Below are 24919 nucleotides of genomic sequence, written 5' to 3' on the forward strand. Positions count from 1 at the left end.
CCAAAAAAAAACAAAACAAAAAAAAAAACAAAAAAACTAAGGATAGGGACAGGTAATGACTTTAAAACTTTCATCTGGACCTATCATCAGGGTCCTTGTGCATAAGCCTGGAATGTTCCAGCACGTGTAAGTATTAGTTAAGAAGACCAAGGGCAAAACTTGCACCCTGTGTAGGGCATATCTTGCTGCTGTTCCCATGAATGCAGTAAGCAAGCAGGTGGTGAATTTATTGATGGATGTTTGAGGTTAGCCTACAGCATTACTGTAGGGCTGTTGCATAGGTATAGTGTTTCCCATCTCAATCTGAAGAAAAGAGTTCAGGAATAAATAGCTGGTAGTACAGAACAGATTAATTACTGTGGAAAGATTGTGTAAGTACTAGACTGCATATTTAACTCTATTTTCTATAGTGTAGCAAATGCAACGTCGTCAATCTAAGTTGTTTTGCTTTTTAGTAAATTTAACAGTGCAAGAAACACTTGAGTCACTAATGGGCTTGTGACCCTTACAAAGGAGTTAATGGGCAACATACCTTGTGAAAGCTGGAGTGACGTGATGGGAGGTTGGAGGATACTGGATATTCTGCTGCTTCGCAGTTTGCAGCCTTAGGTTTATGCCTTAAATTACTTCAAGAAAAAAAAAGTAAAATCTTTGCAGCACAGCACTAATGTAAATGCTTCTTCTGCCTATGCACAATGTAACCCCATACAACTTCTCTTGCATTTAATAAAAATCTAAGGAATTGCTATATTGTACGAAATGACTGATGGAGGGGAGAACACTTTCCCTGACATGCCACCAACTTTATGTCATGGGTTTAAAAAAAAAGGAGAAATTTGTCCAAGCAATGTCTAAACAATGGTGGTTTAGAGGACGGGGTGTTATCACCAATACATGTAGCATTTAATAGACTGTGCTTTAAAACACTGTACAGAGTTGGGATAGTAGTATGGCTTTAGCTAGAAGGAATAGTCCTGAACTTGGGTTTTTTTGAGTACCAGGTTTGGTGTTGGAAGAGGACAATCATTTCTATTGCAGGTCTATTGTTTGGGATGGCAGCTGTAGTAGACACATAATGGAAGTCCTCTGGATAAGGTGTACCACTGACCTTTTCCTAACTGAAAATAGCTCCACGCAATCCATACCAAAAACTGCTACATATTTTACCTAAAGTATGAAGGCTTAGAAAGCATTATTTAAAACAAACTGCACAGTAAGTGAGAAGAAGCTGAGTGCATGAAACACTTTCGAAAGTTGAAACAAAGCACAGGACAGCTTCATGTATCTATTAAGTTTTTAATTTTTATTACATAATGTATAAACACCACTTTTTAAAAAAAGCCAAGAATGACAGGTCTAGTTTAACACAACACAGTTTGGACTGGCACTAAATGAAAAGACCACGAATTTGATTCAGCAGATAGAAGAGGTGCGGAGTTCACTGACAGCTGAGGCAGATTAAATCAGTGTTAAACCAATACTCAGTCCTGTCACGGAATACTGTCTACCAGGTTAAGTTAAGTTGTCCGTACTGCAATCCTTGGTAATAAGGATCCTTAAAAAGGATTCTACAATTCTTTAATAAAAAAAAGTAGCTGCTTACTGTTTATCTATTATAGATCTCTGAATCCTAGTTATTTAAATCAAGCATTCACCAGTAAATGCTTCAACAGAAGTGCAATTAAATACAGACAAAACCAGTAGAGGCCACTCATGAGTAGGTCAGGTTTCCATTTTGCTAAGTAAGTTAGGAATTTGAATGTGAAATCTCTTACTAAGCCCTAAACCAGATCCTACTTTGGGTCTGTAGGACCTGAAAACATTGCCTTTTAGTCTCAGCATTCATAGTAACAAATGACAGGCATCTTTAAGAGGTATGTACCCTGATCAGACTAATCAGTCTCCATGAAAACATTGCAGCATGCAAATGTCTCTAGAAAAGTAGGGGACAGGGTTTCCGCTGTAAATTTGTCTATGCAGGTATTCAAGAACACTTTCAATACCTAAACCTCTGATCTAACACAGTGGTAAAGTCCTAGGAAGTCATAAATTAGTGTTATTGGTGGGTTGGTTCGTTGGGGGTTTTTTTTAATCTTAACAGCATAGTGACTAGTGTACTAGACAGAGGCACCACATAAACCATCCTTAACTGGTTATAGATGGATTAGGAATAACTAAAACACCCTAGCCTCTGGCACAGCCAACTTTCTAAACAAAGATTAGTCTTTTGCATCTTTACCTTTTGACCAGCTTTTCAGGTTATTTTAGACATTAAGAGCTTTATTCTGATAATTCCTGAACTTGCCAAGTTTTGAAAGAGTATTTGGCTACTTTGATTTTCCCCTTCTGGTCTGCAATCCTGGTAACTCAAGCAGATAGTAGTGTAAATAACTCAATCTGCAGCGCAGTTAAAAGGTGAAATGCACACAAACAGTGATAGCTTATTCAAAAAGCTCCATCAGTATCACATTTTCCTAGAATTGAATGGACTGGTCAAATCCATTTCCTCTAAATTCTGGTTTAGAGTGAGTACAAACATGTAAGCAGTAGCAGGAAAAAATCCTTTATCCACTTCCTCCACCTATAAAGATCAGTTTATATTTTGTGATTGGCAATAAATACAACTGATTGGCCACACTGGAGAACATTTCCATCAGACCTGAGAACATCCGTTACAGAAGTCTCTTCATTCAAAAGTCGTTTGAAGAAAACTCACTTTTGGAAATAGATCTGTAGTAGACAGGACAAAATTCATTTGTTTCAAGACATGTAGCAGAAGAGTTCCTGCTGTAGGAATCTTCATTTTGTCAAATTCTGCCCTCAACTATGCAGTTATCAGCACAGACTTTCAAAGGCAGTCATAGTTCACAGTTTCTCTAAAATAATATCTAAAAAGTCGCTTCCTCTTCTACCAGCAGAGCTTTTTCTTTCTGTTATCATCTTGCTTACCTAACACATGATCAGAGGCATGTAAAATTAAAATTAATTTGTTGCCAATTAAATATCAGTAGAATTCAGCATAGGATTGGAAATTTAAACTTTCTGGGGAAGTTAAAAAGAGATACTTGGAAAACTGCAAGACGTATAGGTATTAACTTGTGCTCCAACTACTAGCACCCAGCACATCTCATTCTTCTTCAATTACAAAAAAATTCAGAACCTACAATTCCAAACAATTCAACTTAATAAGGCCAAATATCTCTCTTAATGTACCTACATACGCTATTGTGACTGAACACCTGCTAGCCAGCTAATCCATTCAGTGAAGGAGTATATCTTACTTCAACATGTTTCCTATAGTTTGTATATTCCTATTAAAGAGCTCAAGAAAACCCTTGGGTTTCAAGTCCTTCTATAGGAAAAAGGTAAAAGCTACCTTATTCAACATGTGATTAAACCAGACTTTTACTTTTGATGTAATCTACGAAGTAGAAAAAATACTGGAAGAGCAAAAAAAAAATTGTCACAAGTTGTATGAAACTACAAAGTTGAAAAATTTTTGAAAAGCATACAAAAGGTTTGTATTTCCATTTCTATTACGTCATCCGGATTTACCAAAATCTATATATCCTTGCATCAAATTGCTAGATTGACAGCTTTTCTACAAAAGTATACGTATGAAGGTGTTTAGTTTCATCAGTCCCAGACTGTTACTAAAAAACTGTACATCTGGATATTTAATGCTACTGACTTAATACTCGAACCCATCTATCTGTGTTTAAAAAGGTGTTCTTTCATGTTTGCCTTACAGGTTAAAATGTCAATTTTCACTGAAGTTAAAGGTAAGACTTCAGATATATTTCTTTTACACCAGATGCAAAAAAAAGCTTAAATATCAGGCTAAGGTTCCCCCAACCCAAAGGAATGAAAAGCATCTTAAGCTTCCTCCAAATGTTCTCGCACCCAGAAGGGCCAACTTCCAATATAATGCAGCATTGTGACGTGCTGTCTATCCCCAGAAGTTTGCTCTCTGGATCCAGAATTGTTTCAGCAGAAGATACTAGGGTCCTTCATTCTTCCAGCAGAACAGTGCACAGTGCATCCTCTGTATCGATCATTATTGAAGCTATCGCCCCATCATTGAACTCAAAAGATGTTCCTCCATCTACAACCATACATGCATCCCAACATCGGGAACGGACACAGACTCTGCAAAAACCCAAAAAATAAGTTTTCACAAAATAGCTTAAAAGAATTAAGTATTTCACACAAGCACTTATCTGAACAATGAGACTGGTTCTTGGACATTCCTTTGCGTGGGTCAGTAAATGCTTAATCACACGGACGCATACTTAAGAATTTCGCATGGTACTAAGTACTAGAATCCCCCAACCTATCAGTACTTTATACAGACATAGCAAAGAGTCCAGAGGACTGAAGGACTCGTTCAAATGGAGACTATTGCTCCAGGAGTCTGAGAACAGCCTATAACATAACACTTGATATTGAAAACTGCAGTTTAGGTGTGTTTTTTAAAGAAAGCTACTGATGATCCCATTTAGTAGTGATTTACTTAATCTTTCACAGAAAAGTTTTCAATTAATTTATGATTCTAATGTATGGTCTTCATGTTAAGTAGAACATGCAGTTTCAACTAGCAATGCTTGAGATTCAAATAATTTGGATATTAATATAGTCTATTTTGTTACATGAATCATTCACAGAGAAAAGGGAAAGTAATTTCAAATGCAGAGTTGAAGGTCAGAATGCTTGCCAGACAACATCATAAATAGGTATTGCAGCATACTACTGTCAATATTAGAGTATGACTACTATATCTTTAAGCTAATAAATTTAAATTTAAGCTTATAAAATTTAAGGCTGGACAAGACAGAATAAAGCTACTAAACGTCTTCCTCTTCACTTACCTTTAAGAGGAAAAGTAACTCAACCATTGGAATTTATCCTTTCACATACGTAGAAAGCAAGAACACTATTAAATAAAGAGTACTCCAAACTTTTTTCATATTGCTAGATGGGAACCAACAGTTAGGCTAGAGCAGCTGCAAGACTGCAGTCTCACATGGATGTGCTTGATTGTTTCTGACTTAAGCCTCAGTCTAGACAATGTTCTGATCTCCCAAATTTAATCAACAATTATCCAGTGACTTAAATTTTCAGGAAGACACATCTTTCACAACTATGAAAAGCTTGGAAGGACAGCCACAGTGTCAAAGCTTAACTAGCCTGTGCAGCGCTAAAACACAGCCAAGTCTGGACACTGCAGGAGAACATGGAGGCATGTTCCACTCCCCCATTTCACTCTGGGCAGCTATTATGTCAAAAAAGATGAAGAACAGCAATGAGGAGATGTCTAGTATCAAGAGCTAAAGATCAACGTGACAGGCAGCAAATTCTACTTAGAAAAGGAAAAATGGGCAGATACCCCTCATAGATATGCAGACATTTGTAGCTCCAGTATAGTTTTTATAGTATATCCCATGCTGAAGACTCTAAATTAGGTAAGACTTAGTCCTGTAGAACCCATGGATGAAAATGCAGTCATTTGCTCCTATTTTAACCTCTCCTCTTCCATCTCTTTAGATTTACTCACCCTTGAGAACTCCCAGATCCCAATGACTAAGAAGTAGTAAATATTTAAAGACACGACACATACACAGTGTGCATCTAATATCATAATATTTAGTCCCAGTAGCCAGAGATGTCCTTTATTACTACGTCATAAAATGTTGTAACACGGATGTGGCTCAAAATGAGCAGAATTTGGGTCTCCTTGGAGTCAGAGCTCCTTTAGACATTTGTTTTTATATAAAAGGTTGAATTAACATTTAATTAATACTAAGATACTGTATTGTGGCACTTAGTGTCATGGTCTAGTTGACACAGTGGTGTTAGGTCAAAGGTTGGACTCGATGATCCCAGAGGTCTCTTCCAACCTAGCAGATTCTGTGATTCTGTGATTGTTCTCAACAGGGTTATTCTGAACACATAACTAACAGTTGCATGTATTTATATTTAATTGTGGCAAGCTCCAGAAAAATCATAGAATCATAAAATCTTTTAGGTTGGAAAAGACCTTTAAGATCATCGAGTCAAATCGTTAACCTAACTCTACCAAGTCCACCACTAAACCATTTCATAAGCACCATGTCTATACATCTTTTAAATCCCTCCAGGGATGGTGACTCAACCACTTCCCTGGGCAGCCTGTTCCAGTGCTTGACAACCCTTTCGGTGAAGAAATATTTCCTATTATCCCATCTAAACCTCCCCTGATGCAAATGCCCTAAATTAAAATGACTGAATTACCAAGTAATTTAGTTTGGAAGGGCATCTAGGCCAACCTTCCACTCAAAGCAAGCCTTACTTCCAAGACAGATTAGGTTGCTTGGGGCCTTGCCCAGTCAAGTCTTGAGTATCTCCAAAGACAGTGATAGCACAATCTCTGGGTAACCTGTTCTACTGCCTGACCATTCTCACCGTGAAAAATTTTTCCTTTTTTTATCAGAATCTTGCATCCTATAAAATCATGGATATTGCCCCATATTCTGCTCTGATAAGTGTTTAACTCAGTCTCCTCTGTAACCATCCACTGGTAGCTGAGAACAGCAACTGGATCCACCCTGCTTAGTCTTGTCTCCTCCAGGCTAAACAAAAGCACCATTTGAGTCTCACCTTTACACACCGTGTGTTTTGGCCCCCTAATCATCTCAGTGGCCCTTTCTTGAATTCACTCCAGTTTGTCAATGCCTGTGTCTCATACTGAGGAAAACTGCACAGAGTCAAAACAGCACAGTGAGATTCTTCTATTCTGTAAGATTCTGCATGGATCAAACATTAAAAAGACATAACACAACCTGCAAACATTTTCTTCCTGTTACTATGAGAACAATACTCTAGCCCTTCAAAACACAAACTGGATGTTGAAACACTTCAAGGGAAACTCCTGAATTACTCACACTTTGACAAATACACAGAATGAAATAACTCTTGAGTGACTGCTACAGCCAACACTTACTTTGAAGAGAAGCCACGTTGCCGGCTACTGGAGAAAACCCTGTTTACAATAGGTTCTCGAATACTGAAAAGCATCTTTGGTTCTTCTGGACTGTAGAGCAGGGACTCATTGTAATCATTTGTTACTGTAAATAGAGTAATTAACCATTAATTTTTCCAGAGAAAATTAGTTATTCTCAGAAACACACATTCCTCCAGGAAACTGCAGCTTCTCTACTGAGAGGAAATATTGAGTCTTGCTAGATGTTTAATAGCTTTCACCTGTAAAAAAAAATCAATTTTACAGAAGATTCCTTTCAGTTCTCTTGCACGACAACACTCAACAGCTCTCTTCAGGTGATTAAATATTAAGTGTCTCAAATCTCAGCAGAACTGAAATTCTCTTGAAGATCAGTACATACTGAAGCCTAGGTAAGTGCTTTCATATCAAGTCAGACATTTTTCACCAAATATCCCTACATAATGTTTGTAAGAAAGACTAATATTGTGAGAGCGCTAAAATACTGAAAGCAGTGCTGAGTATTGAGTACAAACAAAACGAACTAGTCAAAGTTAAGACACCTTAAAAAAATCTTGACTTTTTCACTAACCTTTTTGTACTAGTTCCATGTTTAATGGCATACTCAAACTTCCATGCTTTTTCGCTGTTGAGCCAAGAGAAAGAGCTCCAATTAGACAGGTGTATCTTTATATACACTTGGCCAGAAATGCCCCACTGTTCACTCACCAATCTTAAGGATCTCTTCAACAGCTTGATGTGCTACCTTGTTAATATTATAGGACCTGGACAGAGAAGTAGAAGTCTTGTTTGCTAAGCAATACAACTTGGGAGAAAAACAAAACAAAAACAAAACAAAAAATCTTGCATACAGATGAAGAACTATGTTCAACATCAGGAAGAAAAAAAAAAGGAATGCTATTAATTGTGAGCTGACATCAGTTTCTTCAAAAAAAATGCCTTAAATTAGCTCTTGGTTTGAAATCCACCTGTGGCTTTGTAAACCTTAATAATCCATTAAGTGAAGTCTTCAGGAAAGAAGAGCATGATATACAGGATGTAGTCTCCTTACCAATAATCCTCCTGCCTTAAAACCCCACTAATTGCTCATTTAAGTCTGCATTTAAAAAAAATTAAGCATGACAGTTCTACAGATTGTGTGTGTTCTTATCCCTTCTATCCACCTCTTGCTAATTAATTCCTTCTGTTAGTTCTCATTTATGGGACCCAACACTTTTTTACAAGTATTACTCCTCTTTGTCCATATCCTAAGGTATGGGCTTGAATCTCACAAGAACTGGTGTACACAGAAAACGAACAGTCAGATCAGACACTTTTGCATTTGCCACATTTGGATGCACAACAAGCCAGCATAAAGCCTCAGTCTGAACCAAGTCTAAACTCCAATAAAAGTCTTCCTCCTGTGCCCAGGCTCGAAAGGGATTAGGTACCAATCACAGCCTCCGTGCAGCCATACTGTGAACATCTCAGTGGCCCAGGTCTCAATACAGCTTAAAATCCTCAGTCCAGCACTTCTGTCATGGCAGCGGAACACCTCAGACTGCAACAGACATCCACTATACATCCAACAGACTACAGAGCTGCTGAAGGTGGTTGTCCAAGGCTTTCTCTTTCTTACACTTATTCCCTACCTGCAAGCCTGAGCAGACGCTAGCAAGAAACTGAGATGCACAGTTTGAAATAGTTCTCTCTCTCAGCTAGATATCCTTTTATGCAAGTTTTGGCAGCTGAAGGAAGCACCTGGACACTTAAATGCCCTTTAGTCCGAGGAGGTCTGAAATCCCAGGAGAGCCCCTAAACCACCAGACTAAGGAAGATCACTCCATTGAGGCTTGGCCTCAGTTTAGAGAAGTCCCGCAGTACACACTGATACAGCAATGGAGATGGGCAATCCTAGAGTTCGGTCCCTGGCTCTGGGGTTGCTCAGTACAGAGTGTATAAGTAAACGAAATGCCTAAGAACAGCTCTGAACTAAGACTGTACATTCCCAAGGTACTGAATACTAGGAAGGTTCCCCTAGCAGTCTGCCAATTTCATCCTTGGCAGCCTCCAGGACTAAGTTGTGCCGACTGAATACAAAATTCTGAATTACAATGAGGAGTAAAACCTCGTAACCATGGTTACAGCATGAATATTCATTTTTTAATTTCATTAAAAGCTTCAGTTTTAGTTCATCTTAGTCTGCCACATAAACCCAGGGCCTGCTGTACAACTTTAAACTATAAGCCCAGCCAGATCTCCAAATGAAAGAGGCTCTCACTGTACACAGATTAGACTTACATGCAGTACTGCAGCTTGTTTAAACTGAAGTTAAGATAATTTACCCCTTTGATTAAGCTAGCACAGCTCTGCTTAGATATGTCCTTGTTTAAGGGGAATATTTTGGCAAAGAGACTGTGCCCTTTCAATTAAGTTTGAGTGAGCCAAGAGGCTTGGAAGGAGAATGGACAGTAGATGTGCCAGAGAACACTTAACACTGTTCCCAAGTACATTTTCCCATTCTTCTTACAGCTTAGAATTTTATAAGTTTTCTGAGCTACTTCACCTAAGCATTTTAATTTTAGCCAACAAGAGTAGTTCAGAGATCCCACCAATATGCTCATAAGTCAGAGCAGAATCTCTTTCCCTCGCCACCTGCAACCATTCATCTTCACTTGTGGTGTGCACCATTTCACCAAAATTACACCTAAGCTAAACTTCTGTCTCAAAGCCTCAGCTCCTCACCCTTTTAACTCTTCCCTCCAGACCTACAAGTGAGGGGTACTCTGCTCTTCTCATATACCTGAGACAGCTTTGAACCATACCAACAGAACATTTGGATATAACTGACATGCAGTGACCTAAGAGAGTCTCAGTATGGACAAAATCCTTAAGCAAAATAGGTCCATCTAGCTTATCTGAAGCAGTATTTTATATCAAAGCAGCAATATGTACTTACCATGCTTTTGATCCTGTTCCAGTACACACATTAAGCCCTGAACTCTTCTGTTTTTCCCAAGGACCATCATCAACAGATATCTCATAATAGGAGGCCCTATGAAGCGAGAATTTAAAACTGGGTTTGCAGGACTTAAAGTTCTCCCTGAATAAGACAGAACACATAGCCTTATCAGCACATAAAGATTTAGAGGGGGTAGTTTCAAATCTGGATGACAATTTCACAGGCTTTGCACAGTGTTTCCGATTTGGCAGCCACTTCTGATTCACTGTTTTATAGCAGTTTTTGTAACGGACAAAAGTGATTTGCAGCATGAACTTGTACGCAGTTTTTCTCAGCCACTTTGTGTATTAAATGACACATAAAGAACCCTGTGGTTCATCTGGGTTCTCTCATCTTCGTATACAAGCAGGGTTTGCTGGACTTACAAATGAAACTACAAATACATTACCTTCCTTGCATGATTGTTGAACTACTGAAAAACTGTGTTTATGCTGTGGTTGGGTCTCATAAAATTACATCAAGGAACACTAAGAGGTAAGGCACTCAGTAAGTAATAGCATGGCTTCAAGCTGAATTCTTGATCACTTCAGTCATTAAAAATCCACTGTGATTCTTCAAAAACAGTTCTAGTTTTACAACAGTCAGCAAAGCTTAGGTTTCTCTTCAGGGCAAATTCTTCCTAAAACTCAAATTTAGTAAGTCTTGGGGCACAATCATAATTCTGCATGGTATTATTCATATACCAGGGGATTCCTAATGTTAGGCCTAGAGAGACCAGACAGTCTCTCTCCATAAGCTTCAGAACATACAGGGGTATATTTATGAAGTAAAGGTGTTGATGTTCATAGTGCCATACATTCAAGCTGTATGATACAGTCTTCAGATTAACAGATACCCTCTGAGAAAAACACCACACTCACTGTGTTCAGCGTGACTGAGTTTCACCTTTCTTAGTAAAAGGAGCTTACTGAGCTGTTTTAGGTGATGAATGTTTCAGTCTGGATCGACTAGGAATATACCTCTTGAATACTTGGTGTCAAACAGTTTACATTCTTAGTAACTAAGGGCATTTTGTGTACTCACTCTTAAGAAGATGGGAAGATGAAAGAACTGGAAGCAAATTAAGAACACAGGTGCACAGCTTGATCCAGTTTAAGATAATTTTGCAAGCTGGGTATAAAAGGGTTTTTGTTTTTCTTTCAGTTTCCTTGTTTTCTTAACTGACATGCAGAATAAGACCTTGCAAGAAGCACCTAGAATCATTTTGTCTTAATACACAGAAGACTCGTGTATTTGAACCTTACAGAAGATTCATCTGTGTGACATCATTATTTAAGTCTTCAAGTGTAAGGTCCCATTAACACAATATTTATTACTAGGTATTTGTTCCTACAGGCATTGTATTCCTCAATGCTTCTCAAATATACTGGAACCAAAGAGCACAATGCATTTGTGACACTCAGAATTAGAGGGCTATTATAAAGTGTTGGAAAGCAGCTTTGTGTTCCTCTATCACTGTATGTTAAAGAAACTTTTTAGAATCTTGATAAAATTAGGTTTGATTTTAGTAGAGAGCAAAACTTGTATCTCTTTTAAGACTAACTCCTTCTGCCAGTCTGAGGCTGCAGTCCAGATGGAAGATAAAGCACTCATGGAACATTTATACTGTTTCCAGCAGCAACCACAGTGTCCCAGGCACTGTACAAACACAAGAAGATGTTACACTCTAAAGTTTTTTTTTTTTTAAAAAAAAAAAAGATACAGAATAAAGGGAAAAGTGATATAAAATACAAGTAAAAGTTTGGCCAAATCCTGACCAAGGATCATGTTTTCACTCCTTTCCCGCAGCCACAATCACATTCCCCACATCCTTCTTGTTATCATTCGGCTGGCAGAAATGCATTGATCTTCAGGACAGAAAGGACAGTCAAACTTATCCTGAATAATGCAGTGCCAGGATTTGATACAAACTCATTTCTTAAGAAGGAAATAAGTGTTATCCCACAATAACAAAGCTTCTGCCAATGGCAGGCTGATACCTTTGCCTCTAATGACAGAGAGGCAGGGAAAGGAGTCCTTGGTCATCCTAAAAGCTATTTCTGCTTGGTCATACTAAAAACTTATGAAAAGATATTTTAGAAGAGATGCAGGAGAGGAGGCAGTTTAAGGACAGATACTTAAATCTTCAATCCACTGTAAAGATAGTAACTGAAGGCATTTGTTAACTTAAGAACTAACCAGGAAAGGAGTAAAACAATGAAGAGGAAAGAAAACAGCCAGGAATAATGAAAGATGAAAGAATGGCCAGACAGGAAGGTAGAAAACCAAAAATTAACATCACTGCACTTATATCTCTAAAAATACACTTTTTAATCAATGACAATACAATCAGTGTTACATATTCACGGACTAGAACTGAAATTTGACAGCAAAGACATGCTATCACTGATTGTCCATTGCAATGTCATAAAAAGACATTAAGTCAATTGTGCCTTGCTGCAATAACAAACAATTAAACATACCTGGATGAGAGAGATTCCCCAATGAAGACTTCATTGAGTGCTCTCACTGGTAAAAGATGTGGACCAGAAATGTCAGATCCTGCAAATATTGAATATAACAGTTTTGAATCATGGCTCTAAAACGCAAATTTTCAAAAACAATTCACAACTCATTGCTCATTCTGCTGCCTGGGGTTGTATTCTAGACCTAGTGCTCCATTTGCTTCAAGGACTCAATTTTTCACTGATTTCATCTGTAGCCAGTCACTGTCCTTTAGTGGAGACTACAAATATTTGAACCAAGGTCAATAAGGCAATGACACTTTTGTTCACACATTGCTTTCCTTGAAAACTCATGGGTAACCAGAGAGATTGAAGTCTTCTCTTCTGTCAGTCACTCTTTCAACCTAGTTAAATTCACTGACAGTGACTTAACAGACATTTCTGATAAAGTTCAAAGAATGAGGCTTTATACCACAGAGTAATTACGGGGGATTAACAAATTGTTCATGTTGACTAAGGACTTCTCAGTGAGGAAATACAGTTAGACACAGGTTAAGGATAGAATTGTGCACCTTCAATCCATCATAAAGAAAACAGTCGAAGGTGTCTGATGACCAAAGAATTACCCAGGGAGAGATTCTCACTTCTAATCTCATTTGCTTGCTGGCAGTCTGCGACCAGCTTTTTCAATTGTAATCTACCTCAAATTTAGCACAAGTTGAGAGTGTGCGCACACGCGCACACACACATGCTTTTAGTGCGGAGCAGCTAAATGCACAGTAACATGTTCATGTGGTAACCCCAAGTGTCTGTAGTAACCCTAAGAGACAGCATTTTAAAAAAGCTCAGGTATTTTGCCAGCAGATAATACTATTTAAAAACATCTCTACAGTAACTGTTAATAGTGAAAACTGGTTCTAAGGGTACAGTCCAGAATAAACATATAGAAACAAAACCCACTCCCTTCTAAAAAACCTTAATCTGGGTCTTCAGCTAATGAGAGCTGTCTGTCCCTGCCTCGCAAATACAGCAACCAGACTTCAAATACTTCAACTCTTACAAATCTTTATCTCCTATTCCAAGTTATCACAGCAAAGTGATTATATTCTTGTCAGATTTTAACCTACTTTGATCCTGGAATCTTTCATTTATGTGAGCCCTGCTGTGTTGCTCTTGGCTTAGCTGCTGTTCGTGTAAATCTACAGGGGTTGGGTTAATGCCAGTTCCTTCAAGATACAGTCGGATTCTTTGCCGCCACTGCCACCTTAGAGGGGAGAAAGAAGTTGGTATCAGTAGCTGAAATATTCATTACAGAATTAGATAGGATCAGAGAGTCTTCACTCTCAAAGCAGAGCATCTTAAGTTAAATACATTCAAAGTCACATTTCAAGTTTTATAGCTTTCACTATTATTTCTAAATTTAGAAAGTTAATCATACTTAAATGTAAATACTTTACACTTATCAGTTTGCTACCTAATGATTTTTGTATGTGTAAAGTAAGAGGACACTGGCCAAAAGTCATCTACAAACACTACAGATAACAACTCGTCTTTTTAGGCATGTGATACTAACTTACGAATTCATGACCGATGCAATGATTTTGAGAAGAACAAGTTCTCAGGAATTTATACTGCAATACATGCTGTATTTTTACCATTTTTTGTTTATATTTGTAGATGTCCAGAAAAACAGCTCTATCTACCCCTTTATACATAAAGGCCACAAGCATCCTCTCATTTTAAGAATCTCTGCTAGCCTAGAACTTTAGGGATGCTTAAGAGGAATTCAAATGAAGAAACAGAAGGATATAAAATGCATTCTTCCTTAAGCTGTTATAATGTTCAGGTTTTTTATTTCTTGCTAGAGGAGGTATGAATCCCTTTTTTCCTCTTACAATTTAGAGATTATATAAAACAAAATAGTAATAGTAGTTTTGATTAAGAAAGCAAATCACAAGGGAGTGTGATGAGCACATCTTTTCTCAGTTCATACTGTTGATATCTGTGCAACAGTAACCAGCTTACACGTTTCCTGAAATTACAGCAAGGAAGACTTACACTTTATATGGCTACATTACTAGTTTTGCCTTGTTGTCATCCTTGCAGAGCCTCATTCAGCACATCCTTAGTAGAATTACCTATCTGCCCTTAAATTCCAAGTATGGTTTTAGGTAGTCAGACAGACAGTATGCAGTGAGTATCATTATGCTAGCCTCCTTACAATACTTAGAACATGTCAAAACCCCTACAAAATTAGAAAATGGGACTGTACCCCTTTTATACGCCTATTCTGAGATTCTGTTACACCACTGACCATCAAAAAAAGAAACATGGGTAATCTGATATAGTTCATCCTTTATAGATCAATAATGTTGGTTGTTTCATGGGACTACAAGGTAAATGCTTACACAGATTGTTGCACTGAAGTGGCTGACACTTCAAGGATAAGGAGGAAAGACATCCCCCTTTTCCAGTCTCTGGCACCTCACCATCCTTATGCAACTCTGAGCCACCAGAAGCTCTTCCAGACAGGGTGATCCAGTTACCCACCTATTTTAAAGTTTCCTTAGGGCCAAATAAATCTGGGAACACCCGCTCAGGTCCTTGCTTAGGAATATCAGTTCCTATTATTCTGGAAAAATAACCATGGAGATACTTTCTGTTTCACTCTGGTGCAGCTTCAGCTCCGTAACGAGCAACAACAGGAGTGTCAGCAACAAAAATATAACATGGCATCCAACAAAACATTAGAAGTGCCTAGATTATCAAGGGAGGTTACCTGCATTAGCACTACCAGCTTCATCTAAGCAACTTAGCATGTTGGACAGTTAAAAGCTTCTGTTTTGTAAGTCTCAGAATATGTGAGTTGAAAGTACCTTTTCATTTAGCAATACCTATTGAAACCCCTTCAGTTATTTATAATCAATTCTGATGACTGTGTTCACCTCGTTTCAGAACTTTTCTATGGCACAAATACAGTTACACCTCAAGCTACCAATTAAATATGCTGGAAGTATAAACAAAACCCAATTGCAATATATCTTCACATGAATAACTTATTCCTGTTTGATGGTTTGCCATCATAGAAGTACTCTGGAATGTTAATACAGAACATTGTCTCTTTTTAAATAGTTATTAAAAAAACTCTTCCCTAGTCTGTCCTTTAAAATTCAGCTTGCTTCCTTCTTAATTCATGTGAGATTCTTCCATTTTAAGAACATCTAGTATTGAAAACATCAAGCTATCTTCAGCATAAAGAGAAGTTTTGCCTTACACTAATCTGTTAACAAACCTTAAGCCACTCTGCCTTAATCACCAAAACCCCAGATGCAACTCACTGTTTCGTAACTGTACAGGCTTCATTAGCTTCTATTAGTATGGCCCATCACTGTACTACATATGCTTTCCAGTGTTAAAATATGTAAACAAATACACCCTTTACAACAACGCAGTTCCTCATTTATGAATTTGCTAAGTCAGAAAAGAAAATCAATTACTGAAGGTCATAGCAAAAGTCTTTTAGCTGGAACTGGCAGTCAGTTTTATTCTTTTCATTCCAATCTCACTCTTGACCACAAACCCATTTTTCAACATGGTAAACACCTACACAGAATTCACGATTTGAGGCATTAAGATTTTACTAAGCATCGTCTGCTCCTTAAGAACTGCACATCATTAAGTATTTTCCAATCACAATATATTCTGGAAAACCAAAGATCAGTGAATCCTACCTGAACTCACCACGATAAAGCTTCTGTAGTGCTTCAGGAAACGAGTACGTGTATCTCACAGGCAAGCATAAGTGACCCTCTGATCTGGCAGCAAAAAAGGACAATGAAAATGACAGTATAACTATTAAGATTTGGTATCTTTAAAAACCAAAACAAAACAAACATCTTTCTGTTACATAAAGCAAAGCTACACTTTGACCTTTACGAACCTATATTGTTCTTAAATAATAGCACATCAGCAACAATAACATCTCTTTCAGCTCCTGGGGTGTATGTGTGAGACACAGGATATTTCTCCCACATTTCCCCTAAAAACTGGCTGTTCAGATAATAATCCTGCAGAAATATGTAGGTACTAATATAGTTTCTGTCACAATAGTTCTAGGCAAGGAAGTTAGAAAGAAAATTTCCTCAATTTACACACAAGTTAGTGATATGAGACAGGTAAGCAACATGCCTGAGATCAAAAGAATCTCATGTCAAAGCCAGAAGACTAAACACCGCTCCCCTTTCATGAGTGATATTTGATAACTTGAAGGCATTTGTTATTTGAACCCTGCCATTCAGGCTTGGTACTGTAGAATATCTATTCACAGCATTTGAAAAGTTTTGGAAGAGGAGTAAGGTATGGAAGGAATTAAAACTTTTGGTCACGACTTTCTTATCTACTAAGACTAAATTAACTGGTAATATCAAAAGCAGAAACCTAAATCTGGAAATCTCAGCAGAGAGCACCTTGGTGAATGCTGTTTTACATGCCATCCATTTGAAAGTTACACCAACGAGGCAGTACTAATACACTGCATCCACCTGCCCAAATCAATCTTATGGCTAGGTGGATGCAACTTGTGTGGAGTTTATAATAGGACAACTAAATGCCATTAATTGGCTGAGGAGACTGCGTCCTCTGAGGTATGACATGGTTTACATAAAGAAACCAGAACAAACTTCTTCATCTGAGGCCCTGTCAGGTTTCCAATAGGATTTGCCTTGTTCATAAAGAAACCAGATTTCTGTGTGTTCAGGCACCACTCTGTTAGTTGCTTTTGTTAAGTCCCTTTTCCTGCCTCTGTTCTGTACTGCCATCTCTAGCCTCAAACTTCTGGTTAGTAATACAAGTTAACTAGCTCCAAGTGCTGTCACACTTGTGTGTGAAAATGGCTGTGGCAGTTTAACACAGTCATGCTTATCCAATAGTACTTAATATCCTCTCAGATGAGACAGGGTAACTCATTGTGAAACTTTTCTAATAAAACAACAGGTTCACTTGATAGCTACAATCCACTAAAACAGACATTTATGCTGCCAAATGCCACAGGCATGCCTCGTGCATCATGAAAACAGTTACATATTGTCCTGATATTAAATAAAGCATTGCTTTCCTAAATGTGTTTTTACCTTTCAGGATCAGTATTTACTCCAATAACTGGCTTAAATTTATCAAAGACCTTACTGGCTGCCAACAACATTGTACCATCACCTATAGAAAAGGCAAAACAAAAGTTAGTTTCACTTCGTATTTATGTATTCAAAGCAAAATAGTCTCACGTGTACTGCAGCATTAACACTATGTGCTTTTGTATCAATAACTGACCAGGAAAGCTGCACAAAAATCAAATGGGACCACAAAACTACTGACACCTTTCAAAGAAGAGTAGTGACAACTGAATTCAAGATGACAAATGTGTTTGGAAAAAGTACTACTTACCTGACAGCTATACATGCCCAGGCAATTGAATTTGAAAAAAGCAAGTTTGAAAAGACATTTATGGAAATTTCTTACCATCTTACCAGATGGTAACAGAAATTCTTTATGAAAATAAATTTACAAAGTATCACTAATCAAAGCCATAGAAGACAGGAAACAATACCAAATTTTACTGTGAATTACATGAAAACAATGACTTTCGTTCCATCTCAGTTTTTCTCCTAGAAGGCACAATTTAAAAGTCTTATTTGGCCCCAAATAGGCACGCTTGCAAAAGAAGTCTTAGATAAAACTGTTGAAGCAGAAATCTAAGTGTCACTGGTTTCTTCAGATATTGATATTCTTTCCTGTCTGTTAAACAGAAGGACAACTATAACCTGAACCAGTCTTTGCATCAAGATATAAGCTCTGAAAACCTCTGATGATGCATCACTTCCCAGCTGCCTGCCTCATAACCATGACAGATGTTGCCACAGCCAAACTGGCACTTTAATCTTCAGCTTAGAGGAGTTCTTTGAAATCTACAGGAGTATATTAGGATGCTTCCGGAATGTATACATATCCCTTTCTACCCATTCTGCATGGTAAACAGTAGCCAAGGGCAAAGTGGATCAGTGGGGAGGAGAGAAAGGCAGAGCAGTGGTCAAGTCTAACTGCCACAGATGACTGAACATTATGTCAGAGCCCAACAACACACTGCAGTATTTGCAACGTATCACAAAAACAACACTGAATGAACTTCTGTGGTCCAATGTTAACAAGAAACAATCAGGTTAGTTGCTCTGTCAGTTCATTTCAAAAGCTCTAAGCAGTGGCACAGGCTGCTCGGAAGTTGCATACTTATACCCATACCATCCAACTGGATACTCTAGTCACTGGAATTGTGAAAGCAAGAAAGAGATTTTGAGCAAGGGGAGGAAAACGTAGTTTGTTAGTCTCCACCTCACATATCAAAAACCAAAGAGTAGGGTTTAGGACTATGTATAATCAATCACATGACAGCAAGTATTTTATCCTCTCTAGTTGGAAACCATAGTAAATTCCACAGTTTATACTGTTTTACACAAGGCAATACTAAACATTTCCAAAGTGGCCATGCACTGGGATTTACTTCTAATGCTACAATTTTAGATATTAGAAGTAGAATGGTCACAACCATTGCATTTTGTCATCTTTTCTGACAGTTAGGTAAGCAATTTGTTTTCAAAATGTGCATACCTCCAGATGCTTCCCACACTGCAAAATATTTTTGAAAAATATATCTATGAAAACAAACTGAAACAAATACTTCCCTTCCATAAAGTCGTACCTCCTGCTGATATAACAGCATCTGCCCACCGAACTGTCTCTTCATTATATTCTCGACGTTTAACAAGACGAACTTCTATCCTCTCGTTCCTACAAAGTGCAGAAAAAGCCTGAATGCATCCTATATTGTTCCTTGTCACACACTTCTGAAAAACTGACATGTAATTAAGGATGAATTACAGTGGGGTTTGGCTCATAAGCATTTCACAGAATCACAGAATGGTTGGGGTTGGAAGGGACCTCTGGAGATCATCTAGTCCAACCACCTGACAAAGCAGGTTCACCTACAGCACATTGCACAGGGTCGTGTCCAGGCGAGTTTTGAATATCTCCAGAGAAGGAGACCCCTGGGCAGCCTGTTCCAGTGCTCTGTCACCCTCAAGGTAAAGAATTTTTTCCTCATATTCAGTTGCAACTCCCTGTATTTCAGTTTGTGCCCGTTGCCCCTTGTCCTGCAGGGACACTCACACAAATCCTTTACAGATTTTTCATTTGTTTTCAAGATAATAACAGAGTGTGTTACTTAACTGAACTGAGCTAGTTCACATTGTTTCGGGAGTAACTGTTCATCTGCATCACCGTGTTTTCAGTATTCCTATTTTATTAGAGCTTGTAAGACAAAGCTTCATTTCATTGTTTTACACAATCCATGTACATTTGCACTGTGCCTGAAATTCTCAACACCCATATGTTCTTACCGTAAACTGTCTACAACATGCTCCACGTTTTTTGTATGAATGCGATGCCGCTCCAGCAGACCAGCATAGTTAGACCCCTTCAAGGCAAGCTGTAAGACATAAATTGATTTTGTGGAAGTTAATCACTACAGTAAGTGCTCTTGAGTAATACAAATAGAAGCTATAAACAAGCATGTATTTTATCTCAGTAGAGACACATGCTTTTATAAGCATTCCATTAGTTAAATCTCTATATACAGACCAGTCAGCTTACATTGACTAGTTCATTAAATGAGTTACGTGGCCACAGCAGCCAAGAATCACAGACCTTTTGAGGGCTCTACATAAATATGCAAACAAGTATGCTACATTGGCTTCTGTGCCACTTCAGACACTTTGCTTTCCCTGAATCTGCTAAGTAATTTAAACTCTAGGTAAATATACATAAAATAGTTATACTAACCATACTCCTATCATGTTCTAGAAGCACCCAGAACAGTTAGATAATTACTTGTAGAGTTATAAGCACTATGCTATAGAGAAAGAGGACAACAGAAAAAGCAACAGGAATGATAATTAAGAAAACACGAATCTTTTAAATACCTGAAGCATTAACCTTCAAATTGTATTTGAGCTAAAATGGAAGACTGCCAAGTGGTGACAAAGGTGACATTTCCCCTGTGTCAAAAAAAGCTTAAGGACAATCTGCCTACTACCTTTGATACTATCCCCTGGATTATAGACCAGATTTTTCAAACAAATTCACATCAATAACAAGACAAACAGTATTTAGCAGTTGTATTCTAGCATCATTCTTCTTGGAAGCCAGAGAATTTAAATAACCTCGACACACTCTTTAGACCATGGAAACATTTTGCAGTTCATACAGATAGACTCTTATGAGCAGGTAGGTGAGACTGCTGGCTGAGATTAGGTTTTTTGCAACAGGTTTCTTCTGAGCAAGTATTTCAGTCACCATCTGTATGCATTCATTCTTCACCTCACTTAGTGTGCTCATCTGGGGCTGGTACTGCCAAATACGTGTTTGCATGGAGACAGAGCAAGTAGAAAAAAGAGGGTGAAAGGGATGTTAAGCAAAAGGAGTTTATAAATACATCCATAATGAAAGTGATACTGCTTTGAGCAGCAGGCTAGACTAGATGACCTCCTGAGGCTCCTTGTAGCCTGAGTTATTCCACAAATATACTGCATTGCTTCCTTTTGCCCGACCAGTTAAACTCAATTTACCAGCACAGAAACAGAACTTCTCCTAGCATTTGTGTAGAGAAATTCGTCTGTGCCAGAAGCTTCAAACAAGCACTTACAGCAATTTATTCAAGTGCCTTTACTCAAAGTTGCACACCCTTCCAAGAGAAAGTGATGCCAGACAGCCACATCTAATCCCATTCCCACAGAGACTCCCACACCACAGAACTCCACAGCAAAGGCGAGAGGACTGGCAGGATATGAAAATCACAATTAACTGCAATCCAATACTCAACAAATGCAACCTTTTCTTCACCTGACACCCACTGATGTCAAGAAATCCAACCATAAGCTAAGTGCAAAGCAGACTCGGAGCTGAAGGAATTGCAGAAAAGAATGCAATTGGCCGCTCTGGAACTGCATCACTGTCCTGCCTGGTGTGTTTATGACCAGCGGTTAACTTGCACAATGAAATCTTTAGGTAGTCTTACAGCTGGGATCAGGAAACCACCTCCAGCAGATGGGTTCCTACAATTCACCTGAATGCCACAAACAGCACTACAGGCAGACAGCAGGAGTAGCTGCCAGCTGTGCTTGGTCACACACACAGGTAAGTATATGGGTGATTAGAAAACATCCAGACAAAGCTTTCAGGTCACCTTTACAAAGCTTGTTAGTACTGGTTTACTGGGGTACAGGGTGTTATGTCCCGTTAACTGCCTCACACACTTAAACCTCTTCTTCCTACTCCCGTACACCTCTTGCTCCTCCAAAGCCCATGGTGTTGCTCTGGGAACTTGAACGGTGCCACCGTGCCGCTGTGGGGAGGAAAAGAGTACACATGGGTATGGCCAGTTACAGCACTGCCCACTGCTGGGTCTGCTGTCAGCCTCTCATGATCCATTTGGAGCAGAAAGGAAGGGGAAAGGAGAGAAGAAGATATTCACCTCCCACAGACAACATCTGCCACTGAGCACCACAGGTATAATTCGCTAGTAGAGGGATTTTCAATTGGACGTTTGAAGCACAAATTGACCTTGCTTTACCACCAAAAAGAACAAGAAACACACAGCAAATAACCTCAAAAAAATCAACCGTGTTACTAAAACCAGGGTTCCCATTCATGCCTCCTCTAGAAATATGTGCTGCGAATGCAAGACAAGCACCTGACAAGCGGATTGCTGCTGCAGCATACGTTTTTCAGGCTGCTGTTTCCACAGACTATTACTTCCACACACAACTGAAGCCACAAACTCCATCTTGCAATTTCATGTACCTCATTCATTTGGCTAATTTGTCAGCATGCTATCTTTCAACTTGATCGAAGAGAGCTTTTATGTCAGAACAATGACAGTGCAATGAATCTCTGTATGATCATTTGCAGGCTTTTGAGTCACCAACATCAGTGGCAAGCCTACAGCTAACATTTCATTGGCATTACTAGCAAGGAGAGGTACAGGTAGTGTCATTGCTGTGGAACAGAGTCTGTTCTGTAACGTGCATTTGCTTTATTTCATCAACAGCTTCACAAAGCTGAAGAGGATGCTCAGCAAATAAACTGCCAGTATCCCGATGACTGGATGAACAATTTCTGTGGATACTTCTACTCTTACTAAGAGCAGCACTGCAGAACAGGTATCTAATGGGTAGAGGTCTCCTCTTTGAATTTAGCTCTAGAACAAGTAAGCAGGTATCACTAAGCAACAAGATAAATGAATAGTTAGGGCCTTCAGTTTAAATGGCTAAGCTACATCTATGGAGTTAATGAATTGTCCTAATTTGCAAAAAGCTCCAGAGATTAAAACAGTCTGCTCATCTCTAGCCTCATCCCTCTAGCTCAGAGATAAATAACTCACAAGTTCATTCATCTAAGAACTCACAAAGGGACAGCCTGCCTGAGCCAGCTGTTTTTCATGTAACTGTTCCAAAGAACCAGAGAAGTGCCTACAGCTCTTGTGGTCAGAGGCCACAGAATCACAGAGTGGTTGAGGTGGGGAGGGACCTCTGGAAGTCATCTGGTCCAACGCTCCTGCTCAAGCAGGGCCATCTGGAGCTGCTTGCTCAGGACCATGTCCAGATGGCTTTAAAAGATCTTCACAGAGGGAGCCTCCCCCACCTCTCTGGGCAACCTGTTCCTGTGCTCAGTCACCCTCACAGTGAAAAAGTGTCTCAATGTTCAGACAGACCTTCCTGTGTTTCAGGTTGTGCCCACTGCCTCTGGTCCTGCCTCATACCCAGGACTTGAATGCCATGCTAAAACTATGACAAATGCTGCTTAAGAGCTCTGCAGCAAGTATAAAGAGTAAGACAATCTCAGACCACCACCTCCTTTTTATCTTAAAAGAGCAGGAGGCAAAGATCAGACAGTCCAGTTGCTGACTGCGTGATCACCTCCCCAAAGAGCCTGGGAGGAACTTGTGATGTACAGAAAACCCCAGACTGCAGGACAGCCTGGCTACCGAGCCAACTGATGGGACAGGCCGACGGACCCATGTCAGGTTTGGGTCTTACCAACTGACCCCTCAAAAAGACCCACAGGTTTTAGCTTCTGCATGAAGACAACTTGCAAATTCTTCTTCCTTCGGAGGAAGCTCTGATTTACAATTGTCACCGTCACTCTTCCAAAAGGAAAGGGTTTGACAGGACACTGCACTTTCAACATCCAAGAGCAAGTCTGACAGTCTTACAGAGCAGGTATCTTTACATAATGTACTGACATTCTTGGCTAAAATGTGAAAAAACTCTATTATGATAGACCCACGTTGAGTTTATTTGCTATTTTAAGCTGTACAGAGCAGCAATTTGATCCGAGTATCCAGCCTACCTGAAGAAAAATGGAGTTATTCCAAACACCCAATAACATTTATATAAGTACTTTGTATAAGTTAGTTTCTTCAGGTTTTCTCTTTTAAAATCCTTATTAAGACTCAAATGAAGTTAAACAACAGAGCTCTGAATTTTTACAGGAAGAAGTCCTCACCCAAAGTAATCCTTCTACTTCATTTCACCAGTGACCTTTTCATGAAAAGTCACTTCCTCTCATGGAATAAGCAGCTATTCTTGGCCCATGAAACTGAAGAAAACCTCATAAAATTTAAAAAAAAACCCCTAAACTAAGTGTCATGGGATAGTAGTACATACTCCTGCAAAATCACCTATACTAACACAGAAAACCTAAAAAATTACAAAGACGTTAAGAAGCCTGCCAGTACAGTACAAGGACTATACTGCAAAACACCACACATTTAAACTTAGTGATATTCTTCCCAAAATTGCCAGACAGCAGACTGACTTTCTAGACATGGGCTAGAAAATAAAAAAGCTATGTCTACAGAGCTCAGGATCTTCAAACCAGAGCACACTTGGCATTTCTTGGTGTTGAAGTTCTAAAAGCCTATGTGAGGGGCCACACGCAGGTCTGGAGCACTGCACTTCACGTAAATTTCTTTCAGAGGTTATCTGGAAAGATCATTAAGAGCAAAGGAAACTGAAAAGTACTGATGAACAGACGTTATCAGCTATAAGGTCTGTGAACACACATGAAACGTGCTGAGTCTCACTTGCTGAGGCTCCTGGAATAGGACAAAATAAAGGTAAAATGTACAGGAAATGTTGCATCAGAGCACAAGGGTAGACAGCTACGGGTGGCATTAGAGGAAGTACCTGAAAGCAGAAGTATTCATGGAGAGTGGAAAGAAACAAGTACAACTGCAGGCCTATTAATGTGATCTCAATAGCATGCAAGATTGTAAAATAAAATGCATTAATATACAGATGAGAGCTGCTCTGGCTAAAAGTGCATTAGCATACGAAAACAGGGACAAACTGGCCAAAAATACATCCAGGC

General features: G+C 38.9%; 1 protein-coding gene across 2 annotated transcripts in view; it reads right to left on the bottom strand.

Annotated features, from left to right (window-relative positions):
* Positions 1-1282: 1282 nt before the first annotated feature.
* Positions 1283-24919, bottom strand: part of NADK2 (NAD kinase 2, mitochondrial) — a 34604-nt gene continuing 10967 nt past the window's right edge. Inside the window, exons 2-12 of one of the 2 annotated variants that reach the window (XM_068423642.1) lie at positions 19888-19976; positions 19191-19279; positions 17572-17653; positions 16174-16257; positions 13570-13706; positions 12461-12539; positions 9936-10079; positions 7706-7761; positions 7569-7622; positions 6980-7103; positions 1283-4149 (exon numbers count right to left, since the gene is read on the bottom strand). In XM_068423642.1, the coding sequence (XP_068279743.1) occupies positions 4011-4149; positions 6980-7103; positions 7569-7622; positions 7706-7761; positions 9936-10079; positions 12461-12539; positions 13570-13706; positions 16174-16257; positions 17572-17653; positions 19191-19279; positions 19888-19976 (1077 nt within the window). In that variant the 3' untranslated portion in view covers positions 1283-4010. Of the gene's footprint in view, positions 4150-6979; positions 7104-7568; positions 7623-7705; positions 7762-9935; positions 10080-12460; positions 12540-13569; positions 13707-16173; positions 16258-17571; positions 17654-19190; positions 19280-19887; positions 19977-24919 lie in introns of those variants that run through there. The other variant, XM_068423644.1, reaches the window with a different exon arrangement.

The sequence above is a fragment of the Nyctibius grandis genome, chromosome Z (assembly GCF_013368605.1).
Source record: "Nyctibius grandis isolate bNycGra1 chromosome Z, bNycGra1.pri, whole genome shotgun sequence".
Classification (NCBI taxonomy): Eukaryota; Metazoa; Chordata; class Aves; order Nyctibiiformes; family Nyctibiidae; genus Nyctibius; species Nyctibius grandis.